Source organism: Rattus norvegicus, chromosome 3 (assembly GCF_021556685.1).
Source record: "Rattus norvegicus strain SHRSP/BbbUtx chromosome 3, alternate assembly SHRSP_T2T, whole genome shotgun sequence".
In the NCBI taxonomy this organism is placed as follows: Eukaryota; Metazoa; Chordata; class Mammalia; order Rodentia; family Muridae; genus Rattus; species Rattus norvegicus.
The window spans coordinates 144,095,458-144,117,353 of NC_141536.1; the positions used below are offsets into that span (position 1 = coordinate 144,095,458).

Consider the following 21,896-nt stretch of genomic DNA (forward strand, 5'->3'; position numbering starts at 1 on the left):
TCCAATATCGTCTCCGTCTTAGCCCTGAGCCTAGCTCTGCTGCATTCTCAGTGGCCAGGGTCACAGACACAGAGGCCTGACCCACTCTGACACCTCTCCTCTTTCACCCAGGCTTGTTATTACAGTCTGTGCAGCACAGAAGACTTCCTCAGCTGTTTCTCACAGGAAGGGAACCTTCACCCAGCTCCTTGAGTGAGTTTTTGAACAGGCCTTGGACAATGTCATTATAGAAATGCTTGCCCTAGTTCTCACGCTTCTGTTAACACCCAGGGAGTGACTGTGTCTTCAAGGCCCTGTGCGGCCATGCCATCTCTGTGGCTACAACAAACTGAGCAGCTCACACCTGCCACACCATCTGGCCACCTTGGTTTTCATGACCATGCCATGTCCTCCTACAGGCCTTCTCTTTGTGGGGGCCTTCTGGCTAGAACACTCTCATGCTGCCTCTTCATCCCATTCAGGCCTCTGCCCAAAAACAGCTTCTGCAATATCACTGAGCACCGCCAGCCAGTCAGGACACTTGGCAACTGTCCTTTCACAGAGTGTGCTCTTCTGTGCCCATACACCATGCCTATCTGTCAGCAGGCATTCTGCAACTGGTGACCTTCTCTATGGTAAACTTCCTCTCCCAAATGTATCCTACATGACAGCAGGGGCCATAGTATTTTCATGGAACCAGGTACACAGAAGTGCCAACTGAGAGTTTGATGAAAGCTAGGACAGGAATACACACACACACACACACACACACACACACACACACACACAGAGAGAGAGAGAGAGAGAGAGAGAGAGAGAGAGAATCAGTACAATTCTGTCACCTACAGGTGCCTTTGGCCACAGATGATCTCACAAAACAGAATCAGAAAACAATAGAGACCCCTGGGCCATACTATACTCACGCATGTTCTATTAACTTGTACAATGTTCCAAAAATTTAAATCAACATTTAAAAATCCGGTTAACCTCCAGCACTGTCATGGCTACCCCTCCTCTGGGCCTTTCATGGAAGCCTTAAGCTCAGTACATCCACTTCTGTGTGCACATAGTTGTTAGGGGCTTACCTTAATGCCAAGGCCCAGAATCCAGTTTCCCCTCCCCTACACTGTTCCTGTTATAGTGCAAATCATTTTTTTTGTACATTCTCCCAAAAGCTTAACCATTAAAAATCAAGAGAGTAGAATATCTTGAACAAGTGGGAAGGGGGAGTCAACAACACATTTCACTGTAGAGGTGGGAGCCTCCATGTTTCCAGTCAGGGACTCTGAGGCTCAGAGCTAGTCACTGGACCAGTGTGTTGCTCCAAGGGCAAAGAGAGGCAGCACTTCTGTCCTTTGATGGTGGTTGTGAAGGTAGAGGAGAGACCCAGAACCCAGATGGAAGGAAGGGTAGCCACCTACATGGCTGAGGAGCACAGCCACACAAGGTACAGGGGCTCCTGCTAGCCCTATAGACAGGGTTCCTCGGTCAGAGAGGAGAGAGAGAAGAGCCGGGGAGGGGCCTGTAGAAGACGCCTCCAGGGCACTCATACTTACTCATGGTGGTCACTGAAACTCTGGAGAAGTCTCAAAAACTGGATCTTCAAGGTGATATCCTATGACACATATTAAAGCTACGTTAGTCACAATACTTGTAAATAAAAGACAGGGCTCTGCTAACAGCCCTGTCTTGCTGCATTGCTTCTTTGCATCCCTGCCCTCCAGCACAATGAGTTTTCTTTAGTTGAAAAGTCAGACTTCAGAGCTCACCAATGTCAAGGTAAACTAATGTAGACCTTTTCTGCTAACAACATCCTAGCATACTGGATTAAAAAAAATATCCAAGTTCTTTTACATGTGAGGCTTAGAAGCTAGAAAGGGAAACCTATGGGAATCAGAAAAGCCTGGCCCTGAGAAGTAGGCAGGTGTTCTGGAGCTCAGGGAGCATGTGGATGATGTGAGAGGCCTAGTCACAACACAGCTATGGACTCTGGGTCCTGCAGTGACTTGGTAAAAAGTCTCCCAGGAGAAGTAAGAAATCCTGAAAGTGAACTAACCATGAAACCGGCTCCTCTTAGAGCACGAGCAGAAGAGTGCCCAGGGCGGGGGCGGCGCAGGTCCCCAGGACGGCTGCCTCCCAACATCAGGGAACAAGAGGCATGCCACCCTGAGTGTGTAAAGACCCAAACACAAGCTGCTGGCACCACAGCAGCATCTCCAAGAGACCAAAGGGAAGTAACAAACCATGAGAGAAAAACTGCAAAAGCAAAAGCAAAAGCAGAAGCCACAGTATGTTTCCACGATGAACAAAGCCTAAGTGGTCTCCTGCAGTCAGACATGTTATCTAGATATATTCACTTAATACTAACTTAAATGGAAGAATGAAAAGCAATCAAATGAGGTTGGAGGTAGGGCACTGAGGAAAGTCCCACAATACAGGTTCGAGAACCCATGGCAGCAGGTCCCGCTAGCTATCAGATATTTCGTGCCAGAGTTGTGGGAAGGTGGTGCTCTGAGGGCATAGGCCCATGGCCCTCCCAGTCCAAGAAAACAGCTTCAGAGATTAGAGATTCTGTGATGCAGTCAAGCGTGAACGAACGGCACAAAGGCCTTCTGATGCCCATTCAACACCCCATTAGCATGCTCTGAGATAGAGCTGGAGGTAAGTTCTTGGCCTAAAAACTTGTTTCTGCTCTCTTCTGGCCTCAGGGTCAGCAGTGGTTCATAAAACACTAAGTCTTTGCAGTGAAAATCCTGTCTGCTCCCAGGCTCTCTTGCTTACCGGGCTACAGTCACAGTTCTGGTTGTGACCATGGAGGACAAGAGCAGATGCTGAATGCTTCCTCCAAATCAGTTTGTCGAACAAATTGTTGAGTCCTGGGATCAACTTGAACTCAGCAATCATCCTGTGGACCTGCGTAGGGAGAAAGACTGAGACCAATGTGTGCATAAGGTCAGCAAGGCCTCTCCTCCAGTTCAACTATCTTCAGGGTGAAGAAAGCAGTTGCCAGTAGTGAGAGCTGCCATTTAAAGACATCCTCCACCCTGACTCTACAGTAAAACTTTCTTTTTTTTTTTTTTTTTTTGGGTTCTTTTTTTCGGAGCTGGGGACCAAACCCAGGGCCTTGCGCTTGCTAGGCAAGCACTCTACCACTGAGCTAAATCCCCAACCCCTACAGTAAAACTTTCTTAAAACAGTGTGTGTGTGGTGAGCACGCATGTATGTGCTGCTGGTCTGAGAAGCTAGAAAAGGGCATTGGATCCTCTAGAGATGCTGTTAAAGCCTGGCCTGCAACTCACCAGGAGGAGTAAGCCATCTTACTTGGCTTAGAAAATGTGTTTAAGAGCTGGAAAGATGGCTCAGTTAAAAGCAGTGGTTAAAAGCATTGGTGGCTACTCTTCCAGAGGACGGGGGTTTGATTCTCAACACCTACATGGCTATTTAGAACCTTCTGTAACTCCAGTCAAAGAGGATCCATCACCCTCTTCTGGCATTTGAAGGTCCCACACACACGGTATATAGACCCAGGCAAAACACAGACACACACAGACACACACACACACACACACACATCAGGGGGTAGGGGGCATGTGTGCCTAGTGCCCATGAAGGCCAGAGAGTGTCAGATCCTGGGACTGAATTTAAAGATAGCTGTGAGTTGCTATGCGGGTCCTGGGAATCAAACTCGGATCCTCTGGAAGAACAGCCTCACTTTTAAACACCAACAACCTCTCCAGCCCTGAGAAAATATTCTTTTTTTTTTTTTTTTAAAGAATTTTATTTATTTTACGTATGTGAGTACACTGTAGAGTGAATACACTGCAGCTGTCTTCAGACACACCAGAAGAAGGTTTCGGATTCCATTACAGATGGTTGTGAGCCACCATATGGTTGCTGGGAATTGAACTCAGGACCTCTGGAAAAGCAGTCAGAGCTCTTAACCACTGAGCCATCTCTCCAGCCTGAAAAAATATTCTTAAATCATGGGAAAAGCTCAACCTCTCAATATGAAGAAAAGTTCACATCTCAAACAATCTCTTGCTTTTTCAGATGGGCAAAGGAGAAAGAAGTCTAACGTGACTTTGGCATCTGTCACTGTCACTTCACAGCTGGTAGTAACATTTCAGCAGTTCTCAAATCCAGGACGATCTATTGGAGGAAGCAGACCACTGAGAGTAGATCCTTCAGAGTATCTTGTTCCTGTCCTCTCCCTGTCTATTTCTGTTTCCTGGCTGTCATATGGTAGTTTTGTTACACCACATTTCTTGCCACAAGGACTGATCCCTCCAAACAGTGAGCCAAAACAAACCGTTCTCCTCCAGGCTGCTTTTCCCAGGGACACAAACCTGATAGAGAAGACAGGGATCTGGAGAAGCAGTGCCACTGCTTCGGCCAAACCAGACTATGTAGCCCCTAGGCCTCTGGAACTTGTTTGCCAGAGAAAACTGGAAGTCGGGGGGGAATGGGGCAGTATAGGAAGAGAGAGCAGGAGAAAGAAGAGAGATCCAGGGGAGATCCAGCAGGGCTTAACAGGAAATTCTAATGGGATTCAAAAAGACCAGAATACCTTACAAGAGCAAACCAAACAGACAGCTCGTGAGGTTTCAATGGGAACAGCATCTAGAGAACAATCCCAGTACATTCCAGCAAATAATTTGCTTATATTTTGCCACCTCCTGATGTTGGGAGGCTGAGTTTAAATGTGACAGACTAATCGGAGGAGAAACTTTAAGACAGGACAGCTTTGGGCTATGAAATGGCTATTAATGACTGCTCCTGGCCAATTTTAGTGAAAATTAGGAGCAGAAAGCAGAGAAGAATTTAAAAAGCAAAGTGGGCTAGTCAGAGTTCAAAGTTGTGGGTAAGGAGGATGTGATTGGGAAGCAGATCGGGGCATTAAAAGCCAAGCCCCGTGCACAGGGACAGGAAAACAGATCAAGGGAAGTGCCCAGCAGCATTTCCAGGGTTACACTGTGCCTGCCCACCCCAGGCTCCCAGTCATAAGCTCATCTGAAGCATTCTCCTGTGAGCAGAGGCTGCCAGGGTGCTCTGCTCACACAGGCATCTACAGCACTTTTCTCTCAGGTTCAGCTTCCCCCACACTGAAGACTACTGCTGTCACAGTCCAAGTGGACCTAGCCATTACCTAAGTTAGTAGCACACCCTGGAACCACTTGTGTGATACTAAATTTTTGTTTTATTTTTATGACAGGTTTCTACATAGCCCAGACTGGTTCTGATCTTGGGATCTTCATGCCTTCTGAATGCTGGGAATTATAGATTTATAGCACCACATGCAGCTACACGATGCTGGTTTTGTGGGCATGTAGAATGCAAAAGCTATGGAATCATTAAAGCTTTCACTGAGATTTCAAGCAGAGCCCGGGGGGCCAGGATCCTATAAGTATAGTATCAGAGTCCTACAGGAAGCTTCTGAGAGGGTGATGCATGAACCCAAGCCCTAGTGGAGACACGAGGAGACCTACGACAACTACAGGGAGCATCTACAGCCTGTCCAGGACAGAGGCCATGAAGGCAGCAGTGACAAGGTCACAGGGCAAGGCTCCAGGCCACTGGCGCTCACCTCAAGACAGCACACTTCCTACTCTGGACACACTGTTACAGGTTTAATGGTTTCTCTCCTGGGTTCTTCTCTCATTTTTTAACCAGAGGACCTACGTTTGGTTTCCAGCATCCATGTCAGATAGCTTACAATTCCAGCTCCAGAGGCTCTCATGTCCTCTTCCCGCCTCCAGAGGTATCCATGCATATGTGCATTCACACATACACACACATACACACATAGACACACACACATGTATACGTACATACACCCACAGAGACAGACACGCACACAGGCTTGCAACGGTAAAAGGCTTGGTGCTCAGTGTTCAGCTGGTGGTTCTACTTTGGGGGAGCTTTAGAAACATAAGGAGGAAGGATCTACTTTGTCTCCCCCCTCCCCCCTTTGTTTCTGGCTGCCATGACAGAGCTGCCCTACTCTACCACACCTTCCCCACTACAATTAAATGACATCTCTGAAACTATGGGCAAAAATAAACCTTCCCTCCTTTATGAGACTTTCCTCCAGTGCCCAGTCACCAGTGCAACAGCCTGGCTAATACAGCGTCATTTTGGTGACTTAGACACCAGTCACGTCTAAATGCTGCAGGTGACAGGCCATGCTGGTACTTCCTGCACAAGGAGGGCGGTTTGGCGCTATCCCCCAGTTTACAAATCCAGACTTCCTTAGCCAACAATTTCCCTTTCATTATGGGACAGACTCTTACATTGATAAATGACATCTTTACAGCAGCAGTGCTGGAAACATTATCATATCAGCCAAGGCAGACTTAATTTACACTTCTATCAGTGAGGATTAGCTAAAACAAATTATGGGATAAAAAGCAGGAGTAGAAAAGAAATAATCCAAGTCTTTCACATGTAGTGAGCTAAACAATCACTGAAATACATGAAGGAAGATGTGTCTTACATGCAGGTGAAGCATAAAGGCTCGCTTCTGTAAGGATAAAGAACTATGGGAGGAAACACTCAGATGTGTCTCAGGATGCTAGGGCCCAGAGGGAGGACAGGTCCCACTAATACTAATTTGTATCACCTATGGGAATTATGTGCCTACTAAATTTTTTTATGAAACAAAACCCTTGCTACTCTTGAGACTATCCTGTTATGAATAGCCACAGAATGACCGGGGCTGGGATCCAAGCCTCTGCTCAGCGACAGTCACTGTACGGGGCAGTGAAGTGCAGCAGGGCTGGCTAAGGAAACACCGCCTTACTCAGGTCTCATCCACAGCTCTGTCTCTTCCCAGCCCGGACCCAGGAGGAAGAAGTGAGTCATTAGAGGACTGTTCTTGGGGGTTGTAGCTAGGACTTCCTGCTTGCCATGAAGTAAGCAATTTTGCTCTGCACACCCTTCGTCCATGATGTACAACCTCAAAAATCCCAATCAGGAGAACTCAGACTTCTGTGAACGTGATCTGAAATAAACCATCCCTCCCCTAAACTGCTTCTGTCAGACAGCATCACGGCAACAAAAGCTAAGAAAATCCTGTTCCCCTCTCCTACCTCGAGGCTTAGGGGCCCCTTTCCCCTGCATTGCCCAGGTTTCCTAAGTGGGCACAGCTTTAGGAGCTGCCCTAGTCTCCTGATCGCACGTCAGAGTGGCAGGCCTCTGCTGCAGCTACCAGGACCACTCCGGTGTTCTAATTTCTTGAGATTATAATTACATAATTTCTCTTTTCCCTTTCCTCCCTCCAACCCTCCAATCTATCCCTTCCCCCTTGTTCTCTTTTCTTTTTTCCCCACCCCCTGTTCTCTTTTCTTGAATTGTTATATACATATATGTACACAACACACACACACACACACACACACACACACACACACACACACACACGCACTCACGCGCAAACACCTGGCCCAGTCTATCTAATGTTTCTCGTAGGCACTTTTTAGGGCTGATCATTTGATATTTGATAATGACCATTTGGTATTTGATAACCAATTGGTGGTATGTTTTTCACAGCAATCTGTTTTGTTTTGTTTTGTTTTGTTTTGTTTTTGCAGTCCTGGCTGTCCTGGAACTCACTCTGTGGACCAGGCTAGCCTTGAACTCAGATTTTCATTGGCCTCTGCCTCTTGAGTTCTGGAATTAAAGGTGTGCACCATCACCACTCGGGCATACAGCATTAGTCTTTACTCTTTAATTACTAAAGAAAAATGCCTGCTCCTGGCCTGCACACTGTCACTCCCTACAGATGCTGCCTGAAGCACAGAGACTCTAATGTATACTTATATTACAGAAGATAAGTTAAACAAATAACGATCCATCCAAATGGTGGGATGAAAAAGCAGGGGTGGAAAAGAAAGACTGTGAAGTCGCTGAAATGCAGGAAAGGAAGAATGCTTTATACTCAGTTAAATGAATAAAAATCACATTTGCTTCTATAAGTAGAAAAGAATCTAGAATCAGGCTGGTTTCCTCACAAGAAGGAAACAGCGCACATAGCTGGGCAGGAGTGTGTGCCGTCTGAGGCCGCGGAGATCCTCCTGGCCCCCGAGGGCTCTGCTCAGCTTCTGGCTCTCCCACTCTGAGGCTGGAGCAGCACCCACCTGGTTTCGCTGACGCCCCATGAGCAGCACACAGAGGACATAGAGCACCTCCAGTTTGTACATAATCTCATGCATGATCTTCATCGACTGCGGCAGCTGCGTCCTGGCTGAGTTATGCGGCAGCCCGCTCTCCTCCGAAGTGCCTAGAGGAGGGAACACAGTGGAGGCTGGCAGAGCCCCCATATGGTGGGTGAGGCATGGCTCCTGAAGAAACTCACTCTACTCAGAAGTCTGCTGTGAAGAGACTGGAATTAAAGTGCCATCATTAGACACTTTAAACCCAGGAAACCTCACACCCTCAAGAGCAAGACCAGCTTAGAAACACAGGAAAAGGCCTCTGCAGTTCCATCCTTTTCAATATCAAGTAAACATTCTGACTTCGCCAACAGTCACTCTCCCTGTAATTCTTGTTGCCAATCAGACAGACAGATATCTGACAGACAAACTGTGGAGAACATTGGGTCCCAATGACCAGCTGTCTATTCTGCAGACAACATGAGGGATTCTTTTACAATCCTTCCTTCAGGAAATCCCTCTGGTTCACTTTATTCCCCACTGAACAGGAGCCCAGCTCTGGATTCCCAGGAAGAGCTCTGGACCCACAAAGCTGCAGGAAGTTGACAAGCACTGGCAGCCTGGCCAGTGGTTAGACCGCACGCCCTGGCTGTGTGGTGCTGGGGAAGCAGGGTGGCTTCCCTGTGTACACTGCTCATCCTCGTTTCAGTCAGTGGCCATGTCAGGAGTACAGGCTGCTACCGTTACAGAGATGGAGGAAAGAACCTATGGAAGGTGCTTAGAACAATGCCTGGTACACGCAAGCACAATGTTAAATAATGTAAAAATACTGAATTCTTCTGCTAACGCTTGCTTGCCGTAATTTAGAAATTAAAAAAGTTAACTAATACATAAAAAACCTATACCTATTAATGGGAGTTTTGATAAGACACATACATATATACCGCTTAATAATTTAATCAAGTTAAAGGGTATCTTTTCAAACATCCACAATTCTGTGTTTTGAGACATACAGTAATATAGTCTCTAGTCACAGGGTAATAACCCATGGGACTTTTCATTTTCATTTCTATTTTATTTTATTTGTTTATTTGAGCAAAGTCTCATTCTTTAGGCCTAGCTCGCCTGGAACATGCTATGCAGACCAGGACAGCCTTGAACACAGACATCCACCTGCCACTGCGTTCCACAGTGGGACCAGAGCTGGCACAGTTGGTCATACTCCGCAGACCATTCCTCATTCCCACCTATCTATGGCTTTTGTTTTGCTTTTATTCTTCCTGGTGACTCAAGTGGCAGCAGGCAAAGGAAAATTGTACCATTAAAAAAAGGCCTGAGAGGGGCTGGGGATTTAGCTCAGTGGTAGAGCGCTTACCTAGGAAGCGCAAGGCCCTGGGTTCGGTCCCCAGCTCCGAAAAAAAGAACCAAAAAAAAAAAAAAAAAAAAAAAAAGGGCCTGAGAAAATGCTATCCATCTAACATATGCGTCTACACAGAGGAGAACAACCCAGGATCACGCCATCCCCACTGGGACATCCTAACCAGTGGTCTGAGGTGACGGGGTTGAGCAGCATACAGATCTGGCCACACGCTCAAGCCTTAAACACTTTATTACCTGGCTCTGCTGGGCTCTGGGGAGGCGCTATGGAGGAGGGGAGTCGCACAGCAGTGCACAGTACTAAAAGCAATGAGTATCCGTGGAGAGGGCAGGGAGGGGGCACAGAGAAGGTATGGGGACAAGAAGTGAGTGTGAAATGTTACTTCAGTCCTTTGATTTTTATCTTTTAATGGTTAAAGCTGTTGGGCAGCTTTCGTGTGTGCTTGGCCTTTTTCCTGTTTGGAGAAGTGTCTATCTGGGCTCCTGTCCATGTTCTGAAATGAGTTTTATTATTCACCTATGGCTGTTCTCTGTATGTTTTGTTTTTTAATTCTTATGTATGTTCATGTCTGTGTGGTTGTATGTGGTAGTGCCCATGGAGGCCAGAAGAGTGCTCTGGATCCCTGGGAATCAAATTCAGGTCCTCTAAAAGAGCAAGAAGCAAGAGTTCTTAACTGCTGGGCCATTTCTCCAGCCCCATGGTATTTTTTTTCCCATTTAATTCATCAACTGTTTTTGTCAGTACATGGCATCGAACACAGGGTCTCACACATGCTCGGCAAATCTTTACCCTAGACTCCTTTATACATTCTATATTCAAGGCCCTTATTATCTACACAGTTTGCAAAACTGTTCTGTGGGTCAGGCCTTCAGTTTCTTGGTGACATTCTAAAGACTTTTTGAAGTCTAATTATCTATGACTAATCTGCTCATTGCGTTTCAGAAGCCATGTTTGTGAGGCCACCATGAGATGGAGTTAGCAAGGTTTCCCCCTTCCATCTACCAGGCACTTCCTATGCGTCCCAAGGCACTACACACTCGTCTGGAGCCCAACACTGAGATCGCAGACATGAGAACTGTCTCCAGGTCTGTTAGGGCAACCCACAGAGGTAACAGGCAAGGTTTAATCCCAAAGAAGCCCTTACCCCGGTCCCCCATGTCTGGAGGAACCTGGTCTGCTTACTTGGCTGCCGAAGGTATTCTTTGTCTTTTTTTTTTTTTCTTTGTCTTTTTAAAAAGATTTTATATCTATATTTGTAAGATATTAGTCTGTAATTTTCTCATGATTTATTTCTCTGGTTTTGGTATAAAGGTAAACCTTGTCTCAAAGAAAGAGTTGAGAAGTGTTTGCTTCATGGAAGACTTACAAAGTATCAGTGTTACTTTCCTTAAATGTCTGGCAGAGATAACCAGCGAAGCCATGCAGTAAAGGGTAATTTTGAGTGGCTTTTGCATCCTTATTCAATCTCTTTATTATACAAATTCAGATTTCTTTATTTCTTCTTTTTATGAAGCAATGGGGGAACTTATTAAAGTTTTAATAGTATCCTGTGTAGGACCACATTAAGGAAAATTCTACTGTAAGTAACTCTTAATTTTCCACAGAAAGGAGATCAACATCATCTCCAAGGGGCCCAGAAAACCCCACACTCAGGGGACCTAAGGAAGTACCTTGACTGTGCTCAGAATCCTCATTGGCCACTCGCATCAGGGCGTCCAGCACCAGCGCATTGTCCAGCCACGTGTACCACTCCTCCAGCTCCTGAAGGAAGCTGGCTGTGCCCGTTGACTCTGACACTTTTCTAGTTGCCAGTTTGCAAAGCCGTTCCACAAAGCCAGGGATGCTGAGAAGAGCAGCTGCAAACAGAGAAAGAGAAGGAATGTACAAAACAGTGCTACAACCCTAACCACCACAGGGATGGTTCCTTTGTTCCTTTGTTGTGCTTTTCTTCTGTTGAGGCAGAGTCTCTGAGACCTAGACTAGCCTTGAATTTCTGATCCTCTGGCTTCTACCTCCCAAGTGCTAGGAACACAGGTATGCAATACCTCACCCGGCTAGGAAAGATTGCTGTGACAGCAGCTAGAGCGGGCTCAGAGGTGTAAAGAGGACCTGGGTTCAATTTCTAGCACCACATGGTAGCCCTCAACTATATGACACCCTCTTCTGCCCTCTCTGGGCACCAGACACCCATGTGGTACCTAGACATACATACAGGCAAACACCCATATACATAAAATAATAAAAAATGACGAAGTACTCAAGCATAGTAGTACAAGCCTTTAATCCTAGCACTCTGGAAAAAGAGGCAGACAGATCTCTATGAGTTCAAGGCCAGCCTAATCTATAGAGTGAGCTCCAGGACAGGCAGGGTTATGCTGTCAAATCCTCTTGAAAAACCCAAAACAAATAATAAATAATAAGTTCAATTTTCAGATGTACAGGGAACTTGACTCTTCGTATACACATGTACACACACCCAAAATAACTTTGTGCTTTTAATATAGGATATATGAGTTAAAGACTCATTTTTGATATTTTTCATTAATATGCATTCATATAAACAAAAATATCTGTATTAAAGCGATGGAGAGAGACAGCTCAGCTAGTAAAGTGTTTGCCGCACAAGACTGAGGATCTGAGTTTGAACCTTAGCACCCATATAGAAAGTTGGCTCTCAGTGCCAGATTAGCCTAACTGGCAAGCCATAGGTCTGTCTTAGTTATGGCTTCTATTTCTATGATTAAAAAAATCACAACTAAAAGCAACTTGCGGGGAGGAGTTTATTCCAACTTATACTTCCAGGTTAACAGTCCATGACTGACAAAGTCAGGACAGGAACTTGAGCAAGACAGGAACCCAGAGGCAGGAACTGAAGCAGAGACCATGGAGGAGTGCTTGTACTAGCTTGCTCAGACATCTTTCTTACACTATCTAGGACTTCAGGCCCTGAGGTGGCACCACCCACAGCATTCTGGGCCCCTTCTCTGTCAACCAGCAATTAAGAAAATGCCCCCCACAGACTTGTCTACAGGCAATATGACAGAGGCATTTTCTCAATTGAGGCTCCTCTTCCCATGTGATCCTTGCTATGTGATGTTTACAAAAAAAACAGACAAGGTCCCAGATGAAAGATTTTGCTTCAAAAATCAAGGTGGAGTCACTGAGGACAACAGCAGAGGATGCCATTTGGTAACCCCTAACACACATGCACACATACAAATGAGCACACACGCATCTATATAAAAATATTCGATGGTGTTTTTAATGATACAAATACGGAGGTCATTAAATGCCTATCAGCAGCAAACAGCACATATGCTAAATCCATAAAAACATAACAGACACTAAAGTCATGACCACATTTCCATACAGGTCCTCAGCAAAGTTGTTTAAGGAGAAAAATATAAATTGTTAAACAATATTGGCTTAACTTATTTTTATTTTGTTCAAAACTTTAAAGGCCAGAAGCAGGGCTGACACATCTAGGCTGCATCAGGCCCTGTGCTCGGTCCACAGTACCTGAACGAAAAAGAACAGAAACCTATCCCTGAGTACTTAGAGGGGCTACTCTTTTACTTATAAACTGGGTGTGGTAGAGAGAGAGGTGGCTCGGTGATTAAAAATGTTTGCTGTTTTCCAGAGAACCCAAGTTCAATCCCTAGCCCCTACATTGAGGGGCTGTAACTCAGTTCCAGGGAATCGAGTACCCTCTTCTGGCTTTTGGGAGAACCCACACATACATGGCATACACAACACGATACACATTTAAAAAAAATAAATTCTTTAAACTGAACAAACAACGAAAACTGGATGTGAGGCCCTACTGCTGAAGACACCACACTTCCGGTGCAGGTCTTGGGAAAACAAAGCTGGAACTGAGATAACATCCTCCTCCATGCTGCCTGCAGTGTCAGAAGTACCAGTCAGTGCTATGCACGCTGCTGGGGGGGGGGGGGGGGAGACTGCCATAACATCCTTCCTCAGCTGTGGGTCCTGCATGCTACACTACCAACTAACGACAAGTGCCCACGGGTGAATGAGTGCAAGTGAACAGTTGGCTAATCGACGGCTTTCTAATGGGCCTGAGTAGTCACAGACAGTGGGAAGCTCCTGCTGCTGCTTTAATACATGGACACACTCCCTTCGCAGTAGGCGGTGGCAAGGATTCACAACTAGTGCAAGTGCTGAGAGCAAACGAGGCCTGAGTATGATGCCATCCACAGCATCCATATCACACCCTCAAGGCTCAGGGACACACAAGAGGGGCAGAAAGAAGGAAAGAGGGAGAGGGGAGGGAGGAGGAGATAGACCGCCATCTTTGATGCCTAACCCTGCCTGCCGCTGTATTCTTCATCTCACAGAAGTTCTGTGTACTAGAACGAGACCTGCACACGACTGGTCTGCCAACTGTGTGCCATGGGTGGGGAGGGAGCCCATGAGGCCCATTCTCCCTCAGGACCAGTAGGCAGACAGCAAAGGCAAAGGGCTCAACAGCTCTCACTCCTGATTATCTATAGGCAACTGTCACTGGGGAGAGGGAAGATTTTCTTAGTGGTGTGACTACTGGTAAGAGACCAAGGCTTTTGCAAGTAAACCCACTTCTAGGATCCTGTAAAAACAAAACAACCAAACACCCTAATAAAATGCAGTTTGTCTCTCTCTGTTACCCGCACATGTGTGTGTGTGTGTGCGCACACACACAAGGGATCCGCTGGAGTGGGAGAACAAGAGAACGATGAAGGATGGCTGTGATGTTTTAAAACACATTCTCCACACATATGAAAATGTCACGATGAGCCAGGCATGGTGGTGCACGCCTTGAATCACAGCACTTGGGATGCTGAAGCAGGAGCATCTCTCTTTAAGTTGGAGGGACAGCTTGGTCTATGTATTAAGTCTCAGCCAGCCAGGGATACAAAAGCTAAAGCCAAAACCCCACTTTAAATAAATATAATGAAATTCATTATTTCATATAATTAATATATGTTAATATAAGATCACTGAAAATACTAAATATGGTAGTACAGGAGGGTCCCACATTTGAGGACAGCCTGTGATACACGACAGTAAACTTGCCTCAAAACAAAGGAAAACCTACCATTTTCAGTTCCTAACATTTTTGAAACAAATGTTTACTAGTAGGAAGAAAAAAGGTGAGCATTTCCTTTAAGGTGAAAAAGAAATGGAGTAATTACTCAACACCTATTTCCTCTAGACCCCACTTCACTCAGAACATAAGACAAATTCTCATCAATACAAGGGGACGTGATCAACTGTGACAGTAAGGACACCAGGTTCAAAACCTGGTTCTTTCAACCTTTAAAATGAGACTAAGAAAAGTGTACACTGCTTACACAGAAAGCATCAGGTCTCTGTGGAATGACCAGAGAAACCATCAGCAGTGGCTGCCACGGGAAACAGTTCCAACCAGACTAGACCAAGCCAAGGATACTTGTCACTGAGCATCGTTCTGAATCTCTGGGTTTTTCTAAGCCACATAACACACCATTAAACATTAACAACCAGCTATTCAATGACAGCAAGAGATCACTGTTAATTTTTTTGTGTGTGTAACTGTACTAGGTACAAGTTTCTATCTGGTGGCTGGAGATGTAGCTCAGTAAGTAAAGTGCCTGCCTAGCACGGAGTTTGGGTTTGATCCCCAGCACTGCATAAACTGGAGAGGATGGCACACGCCTGTGATTCAGGAGGTGATGGCTGGAGGATCAAGATACAGAGCATGGGCTACATGAGAACTTGTCTAAGAACACACATGAACACACATGTACGCACGCACACACCCATGTGCATTATCTGCCAGGTGCACTGGCATGTGCTTGTAGTTACTGAGATACCCAGGAGGACAAGTCAGAAAAGATCAAAGGAGCACAGGAGTGTGAGACCAGCTTGGGCTCCATAGCACAACTATCTCAAAATTAAAAAATCATCCTGTAGAACACTGAAATCCAAAAGTATTAGGGGTATAACCCATTGAGGGCAAGCACTAACTAAGCACACAGGAGTCCTTGGATTCAATGCAATCACTAATTCCCCAGCTTTTCCCTCAAAAGACAAAGCTGTGAGGTGAAGTAGAGAGTCAACGGAGCAGACAGACAGCACAGGCCATCAGAGACTCCCTGACGCTGGGTGGCAAGTGAACAGGGTACAGGTGTCTCCCTTCTACGTTCCCAAGTGGGACACTTCCTGTTGGCAAGAACTTAAAGCAAAATTTCAAAGAATACATTAAAGAAAGCTACTTTTTAAAAATGATTTTTAAATGTGTGTGTGTGTGTGTGTGTGTGTGAGAGAGAGAGAGAGAGAGAGAGAGAGAGAGAGAGAGAGAGAGAGAGAGAGAGAGAGAGAGAGAGAGAAAAGGCTCTCTGTACACCCAGTGCATGCCTGGTGTCATAGATGCACTGAATCCTCTGGAACTACAGTTGCTGGGAATTGAGTCCAGGCCCTCTGTAAGAGCAGTCAGTGCTATCATCTCTCTAACCCTTAAGGAAACTTCTTTAAAAATAAATTATCGTATGATTACTACTAATAATATGATAGTAATAAAGAGGTATTTTAATGCCCATTACAGTTTGGCAAATGATTTTAGTTTCTTTTTCATACTCCATAAAACAGTGTTTGATTTCATTTAAAAAAATTTTAAAAATGAGAAACTAGTTAAAATCAGACTGAGTTGTGGAGGTGTAGCTTAGCGGTAGAGCGCTGGGTTTAAGCTTCAATACCACAACACACACATACACACACACACACACACACACACACTCTCTCTCTCTCTCTCTCTCTCTCTCTCTCTCTCTCTCTCTCTCTCTCACACACACACACACACACACACCTGTAGACTGAGGTTCCTCAGAAGTTTAAAGACAACTTACATAAGTCTGGCCCAGCAATTCCTCTCTTAGGCACATACCCAGAGCAGACTGTGAAGGCCCAAATGCACACGTTCACGGCAGCACCACTGCCACACACCCAACGAGTACAGAAATGGGGCATGCAGATGGTCCCTGACTGATGACTGGACAGATAACTGTGGCATATACGCCATGAACATTATCCAGCCATACAAATGAATGAAAGAATGACACTACAATGTCCATTACCTCAGAACACATTATGCCAGGCAAAAAGGAACCATGTACAAAAAGTCATATAGTAGGTAAAGCTGTTGATATTTATACCTCAGAAAGCAGACTGGAGGCTGGCAGGAGTCTAGAGCAAGGGCAAACAAGGGATGGCTGCTTCCTGTGCACAGTGTTTCATCTAGAGAGGGGGGGTGTCATGGAGCACATCAAAAGTGAGCTGTGCAGCTTGTAAATATACTCAATGCCACTGGGATGCTCACTTGAAACGGGTTAATCTGATGTTATCTGAGTGTGATGGCTGGCTTTAAAGTCAACTTGTCACAAGACAGAATTACCTGAGCAGGGAGCCTCACCCGAGGAGCTGTCCTGACTGTCTTAATTGCGATGGGAAGACTGGCCCACACTTTCTCGAAGCAGCCTGGACTTAAGAAAGAGTGCAGCAGGTTGGGGATTTGGCTCAGCGGTAGAGCGCTTGCCTAGCAACCGCAAGGCCCTGGGTTCGGTCCCCAGCTCCGAAAAAAAGAAAAAAAAAAAAAAAAAAAAAAAAGAAAGAGTGCAGCAAAATGAAGATCTTTGCTTCCCTTCAACAAGTCCTTCACAGGTAACTGAGTCAGCGTCTCCAGACTTCCTTCATAGACACAAGGGCAGAGGTTCTCCAAGAACCCACCAAGTTTTTGGTACCAGATTGGCACTGGTGAGGTGCCCAGCCCCTCAAACTGAACACCTACCAGGTCCTCAGCCTCTAGGTCCTAGGTAGCACTGCTGCTATTTCAACATAAGCTGATTCAATAAAATCTATGTATTTCTACACATTGTCTCTCTCGAGAACCCAGACTAAACAGTGACCTTTATCTTAATGTAGAAGAATTACAGTGAGGAAAAGTGTTTTTGTTTTGTTTAACTTATCAGCTTGGCTAAGTATCAAGCAATACAAAAATGTATAAACTACATATTAAATTATAAAGTCCTGCACGGGGGAAGGCACAGAGACAGAAAGTGATAAGACTAGCAATTTTTCTTGCAGGGCTAACCCATCAAAGTATAAAATTCAAATACCCAGCCCATTATACTCTATTATTCAAGAGTGTTTTTTGTAGAAACGAAGACCTGAAATAAACCAAATTTGTGTAAACATGGTATCAGTTAAATAAATGACTGGAATGTTATCTACCTGTAAATGGTGCTGTCCAATTTTACATGTATGGAATGGAATGCTTTGAAAGTAAAGTTAATTGGAAACCAGCAGGGGAACAGCATAGTGTCTACTTTACACTTTGCACTAACTATAAGTCTGCATCTTCCCTTCTTGCCCCTTGACCCCACGATGAGGATGTGTATGGTATCTCTCGAGGGAGACTGCAATAGACTAACACAGGGAAGGAGCATACTGCTTATCTGCTGGTCCCTTTATACTGTTTGGAAAAATAAAAACAAAAACTCAGATATGCATTGCCTTTTCTCTTTTCTTTTTTTGAGGCAGGGTACCCTGTATCCCAGGAACCCTGAACTCACTCTGTAACTGAAGCTGACCTTGACTTTCTTAGGTCCTATCTCTCTCTCCCAAGTGCTGCTACCAGTCCAGTTTATGCAGCGCTGGAACTAACCTAAGGTATGTGAAGCAAGCATGATATGATATGATAGACCAACCTAGGTCTATCTCTAGCCCAGGTATTACTTCAAATCAATCAATCAATCAATCAATCAATCAATCAATCAAATAATACTTCAAAATCTTCTCCAAGCAAGATTTTTGTTCTTTTTGCAGAATATACACATTTTTGCCATTTATTTTATCGTTTTAATTATGTAAGCATGGTGCACGCACGCAGGTGCAGGTGACTGTAGAGGCATTAGATTCTCTGGAGCTGGAGCTCCAGGCGGTTGTGAGCTGTCTGATGTGGCTACTGGGAGACAAAAGCAGTATATGAGCTCTTAACCACTAAGCTGTAAGCAGCTCACTGGCATCCAGATTTTTTAAAATTACATTTCATTTATTTGCGGGTGGTGGTGGTAGTGGCATGCCACAGCAGGCACGTAGGTCAGAGTACAACCTGAAATAGTCGGTTCTCTCCTTCTACCACATGGGTCCCAGGGACTGAACTCATCACCAGTCCTGGAGGCAAGAACCTTTCCTTTTTTTTTTTTTTTTTTTGTTCTTTTTTTTCCGGAGCTGGGGACCGAACCCAGGGCCTTGCGCTTCCTAGGCAGGCGCTCTACCACTGAGCTAAATCCCCAACCCTGCAAGAACCTTTCCTTAAGCCTTCTTGCCAACTACACAAGTCGGCAACTGAACCTAGCTATTTTAATAATTTTTTTAATACCCCAAATCAAAGGAAAGTGGCCTTAGAATTATTAATTAATCACAAACCAGTTAGCTAGAGTATCTCGGTCCCAGAGAATGATGGGTAATGCTTTTTCACTTTTTTTTTTTTTTTTTGGTTCTTTTTTTTCGGAGCTGGGGACCGAACCCAGGGCCTTGCGCTTCCTAGGCAAGCGCTCTACCACTGAGCTAAATCCCCAACCCCTGCTTTTTCACTTAAGTACGTTTACATGCACTCCACCAAATGGCTACAAAACAAAGTACTATTTATAGAGCCTGTGAGGATGCACCTTGGGATGGTAATGGCTTCCTACTGCTTTTGAATACCTTTTTTTTTAAAAAGATATATTTATTTATTTTATGTATATGAGTACACTGTAAATTCAGACACATCAGAAGAGGGCATCAGATCCCATTACGGATGGTTGTGAGCCACTGTGTGGTTGCTGGGATTTGAACTCAGGACCTCTGGAAGAACAGTTAGTGCTCTTAACCACTGAGCCATCTCTCCAGCTTACCCACCCTCCTGCTTTTTATTATTTTAATGCGGTGCTGCCTTTGTCTCACCAGCCTGGCTTCTAGTATCTAGCTGCTCATCCTCAGCCACTAACTTTAAAGACAGATAAGTGATGAACTGAATCATCTATACCCTTCCACATAGATAAGTGATGAACTGAATCATCTACACCCTTCCACCAAGCCTGAAGCAGAACACTTCATCATCGAGGGTAAGGCATAGCAGCATAGGCCTAAAACCTCAGCTACTGGGGCTGGAGAGATGGCTCAGCAGTCAAGAGCACTGGCTGCTTTCCAGAGAGGACCAGTGTGTTCAATTCCCAAGATCCACATGGCAGTTCATAACCATCTGAAACTCCAGTCCCAAACAACACATGGACATACATGTAAGGCAATCTCTCTCTCTCTCTCTCTCTCTCTCTCTCTCTCTCTCTCTCTCTCCCCCTACACACACACACACACACACACACACACACACACACACACACACACACAACACACACACACACACAGAGAGTAAAATAAAAATAAAAAAGAATCTTAGCGTTCGGTCCCCAGCTCCGAAAAAAAGAACCAAAAAAAAAAAAAAAAAAAATCTTAGCTACTTAGGTGGCTGAATTGGAGGCCAGACTAGACTCATAGTGAGTTCAAGGCTACCCTGAGCAATGTAAAGAGACCTTTTCTTTTTTTCTTTTTTCTTTTTTTCGGAGCTGGGGATTGAACTCAGGGCCTTGCGCTTCCTAGGCAAGCGCTCTACCACTGAGCTAAATCCCCAACCCCAAGAGACCTTTTCCTAAAAGGGTCTGCTCATCCATCACATGCTTGCTTGGCATACCCAAGGCACTGAGTTCAATTCCTTGCACCACTACAAAGAAAGATACTGGAGTAGATTAAATAGTGGAACTTTTTTTTTAAAATAACAAATACAGTGTTCTACATCAAACAGCCTAAGAAGCACAGTAAGAAGACCCGGCCACACTGCCAACCACTCCAGGCAGGTAAGTAACCACCTGACAGTGCCCTGTCCTCCTCAGTGTCTTTATGTGAGCTTGTGAGCAAGCGAATGTGTGTCTTGTTCACCTTCCCTATCTTACAGCACAAGTTCTAGTCACAGAGTCTCTCTATCACTTCCACTCTGCAGACATCCACAGTGTAAGCAGACTCTCACTGTCAAGCATCTGAGTTCTTCGTGGTCCTTTGTCATCTCAATGCTACAATGACAAGCAGGGTGTGTATACAACAGGTCTACAAGAAACTTAGAAGGCTAAAGCACATGCATTTGTAATTCTGATTATACATTGGGTTTTTGAACTTCTAGACTCATTAAAAAATCTGACTAGAGCTAATGAACTTTGTCTGGAAACATAAAAAGAATTTAATATATAAACATAAAACATTTACATCCTCCAAGTGGACCCCAGAAGCCCTAATACATTGATTAGTTAGTTGGGCTGCTTTGTATGTGTCTACTCTCATTGACTTAGGGACTGTGCCCCGGGGGTGGGGTAGGGGTGGGGTGGGAGTGAGGTGTATTGTGGGAGGAGGTGACTAGGAGGGAGGTGGTGAGCAGGATATGATGTGAATCAGTAAATAATAATAACAGAAAGACTCAGGCGATTTAATAAGAGCCTCAGCTAACTCTAGAAATGCTGGAGATCACTACCTTGGTTGATTTCAGCTGCAGAAGGCCCCAAACTCAAGCTCTTCTTCTGCTGAGCGTTTTTGGCAAGAAGCGTGTGTTTGTCGTCATTCCCTGTGTCCATCTCTGAAATGGTGACAGCCAGGATCCTGCAGAAGTTAGCAAGCTGCTGCTGATCAAAATTGGATACTAAGGAACTCAGATTGGGAACTTCATCTAGCCGAATCATTTCCTATGGGAGACACAAATAAACAATCCGTATGCTTATTAATTCCTCAAGAAATCACATGTGTCCCCCTGCATCCTCCCATGAGGGCTCAGCAGTGAGACCACTAAGGTGTAACTAGCTCTACAAGCTCAGTCAAGTTCTGGAGTCTCTCCTCCTTCCTGGCTAGTAATAGAGTGGAACTCACCTATCTCGGTGTGGAGGTTACGTTTACCCTGCAAGCATAACTGCCCTCACTGTCTCACCTTTGTTCTGACAGCACATTTTGCCCCCCTTAAAAAAATTACCATTCAAATTTTATAAATCACAAATCACTATTCTACCTATAGATTTATTTATTTTTTGAGATAGGGTCCATGTGGCTCAGACTAGCTTCAAACTATGGCTGAGGATTAATTCGAGTCTCTGATTCTCCTGCTTCCACCCTGTGAGTGCTGGGACGACTACAGATGTGCACCACTATCCCCAAAGTTTGTGTGGTGCTGGGAATCAAGCCCAGAGCTTTGCACATGCCAGGCAAGCACTCTACTAGCTGAGCTACAGACCCTATTCTTAGATTAATTTTTAAAAAAGAAATAAAACTTTTCAGTC

At 45.0% G+C, this 21,896-nt stretch overlaps 1 protein-coding gene across 1 annotated transcript in view; it reads right to left on the reverse strand.

Moving 5' to 3' along the window:
• The window catches only part of Trpc4ap (transient receptor potential cation channel, subfamily C, member 4 associated protein), a 70,989-nt gene that overhangs the window by 7,663 nt on the left and 41,430 nt on the right, over positions 1–21,896 (reverse strand). Inside the window, 5 exon segments of the mRNA NM_001100748.1 lie at positions 1,536–1,594; positions 2,761–2,892; positions 8,115–8,281; positions 11,178–11,363; positions 21,104–21,311. Of these exon segments, the coding sequence (NP_001094218.1) occupies positions 1,536–1,594; positions 2,761–2,892; positions 8,115–8,281; positions 11,178–11,363; positions 21,104–21,311 (752 nt within the window).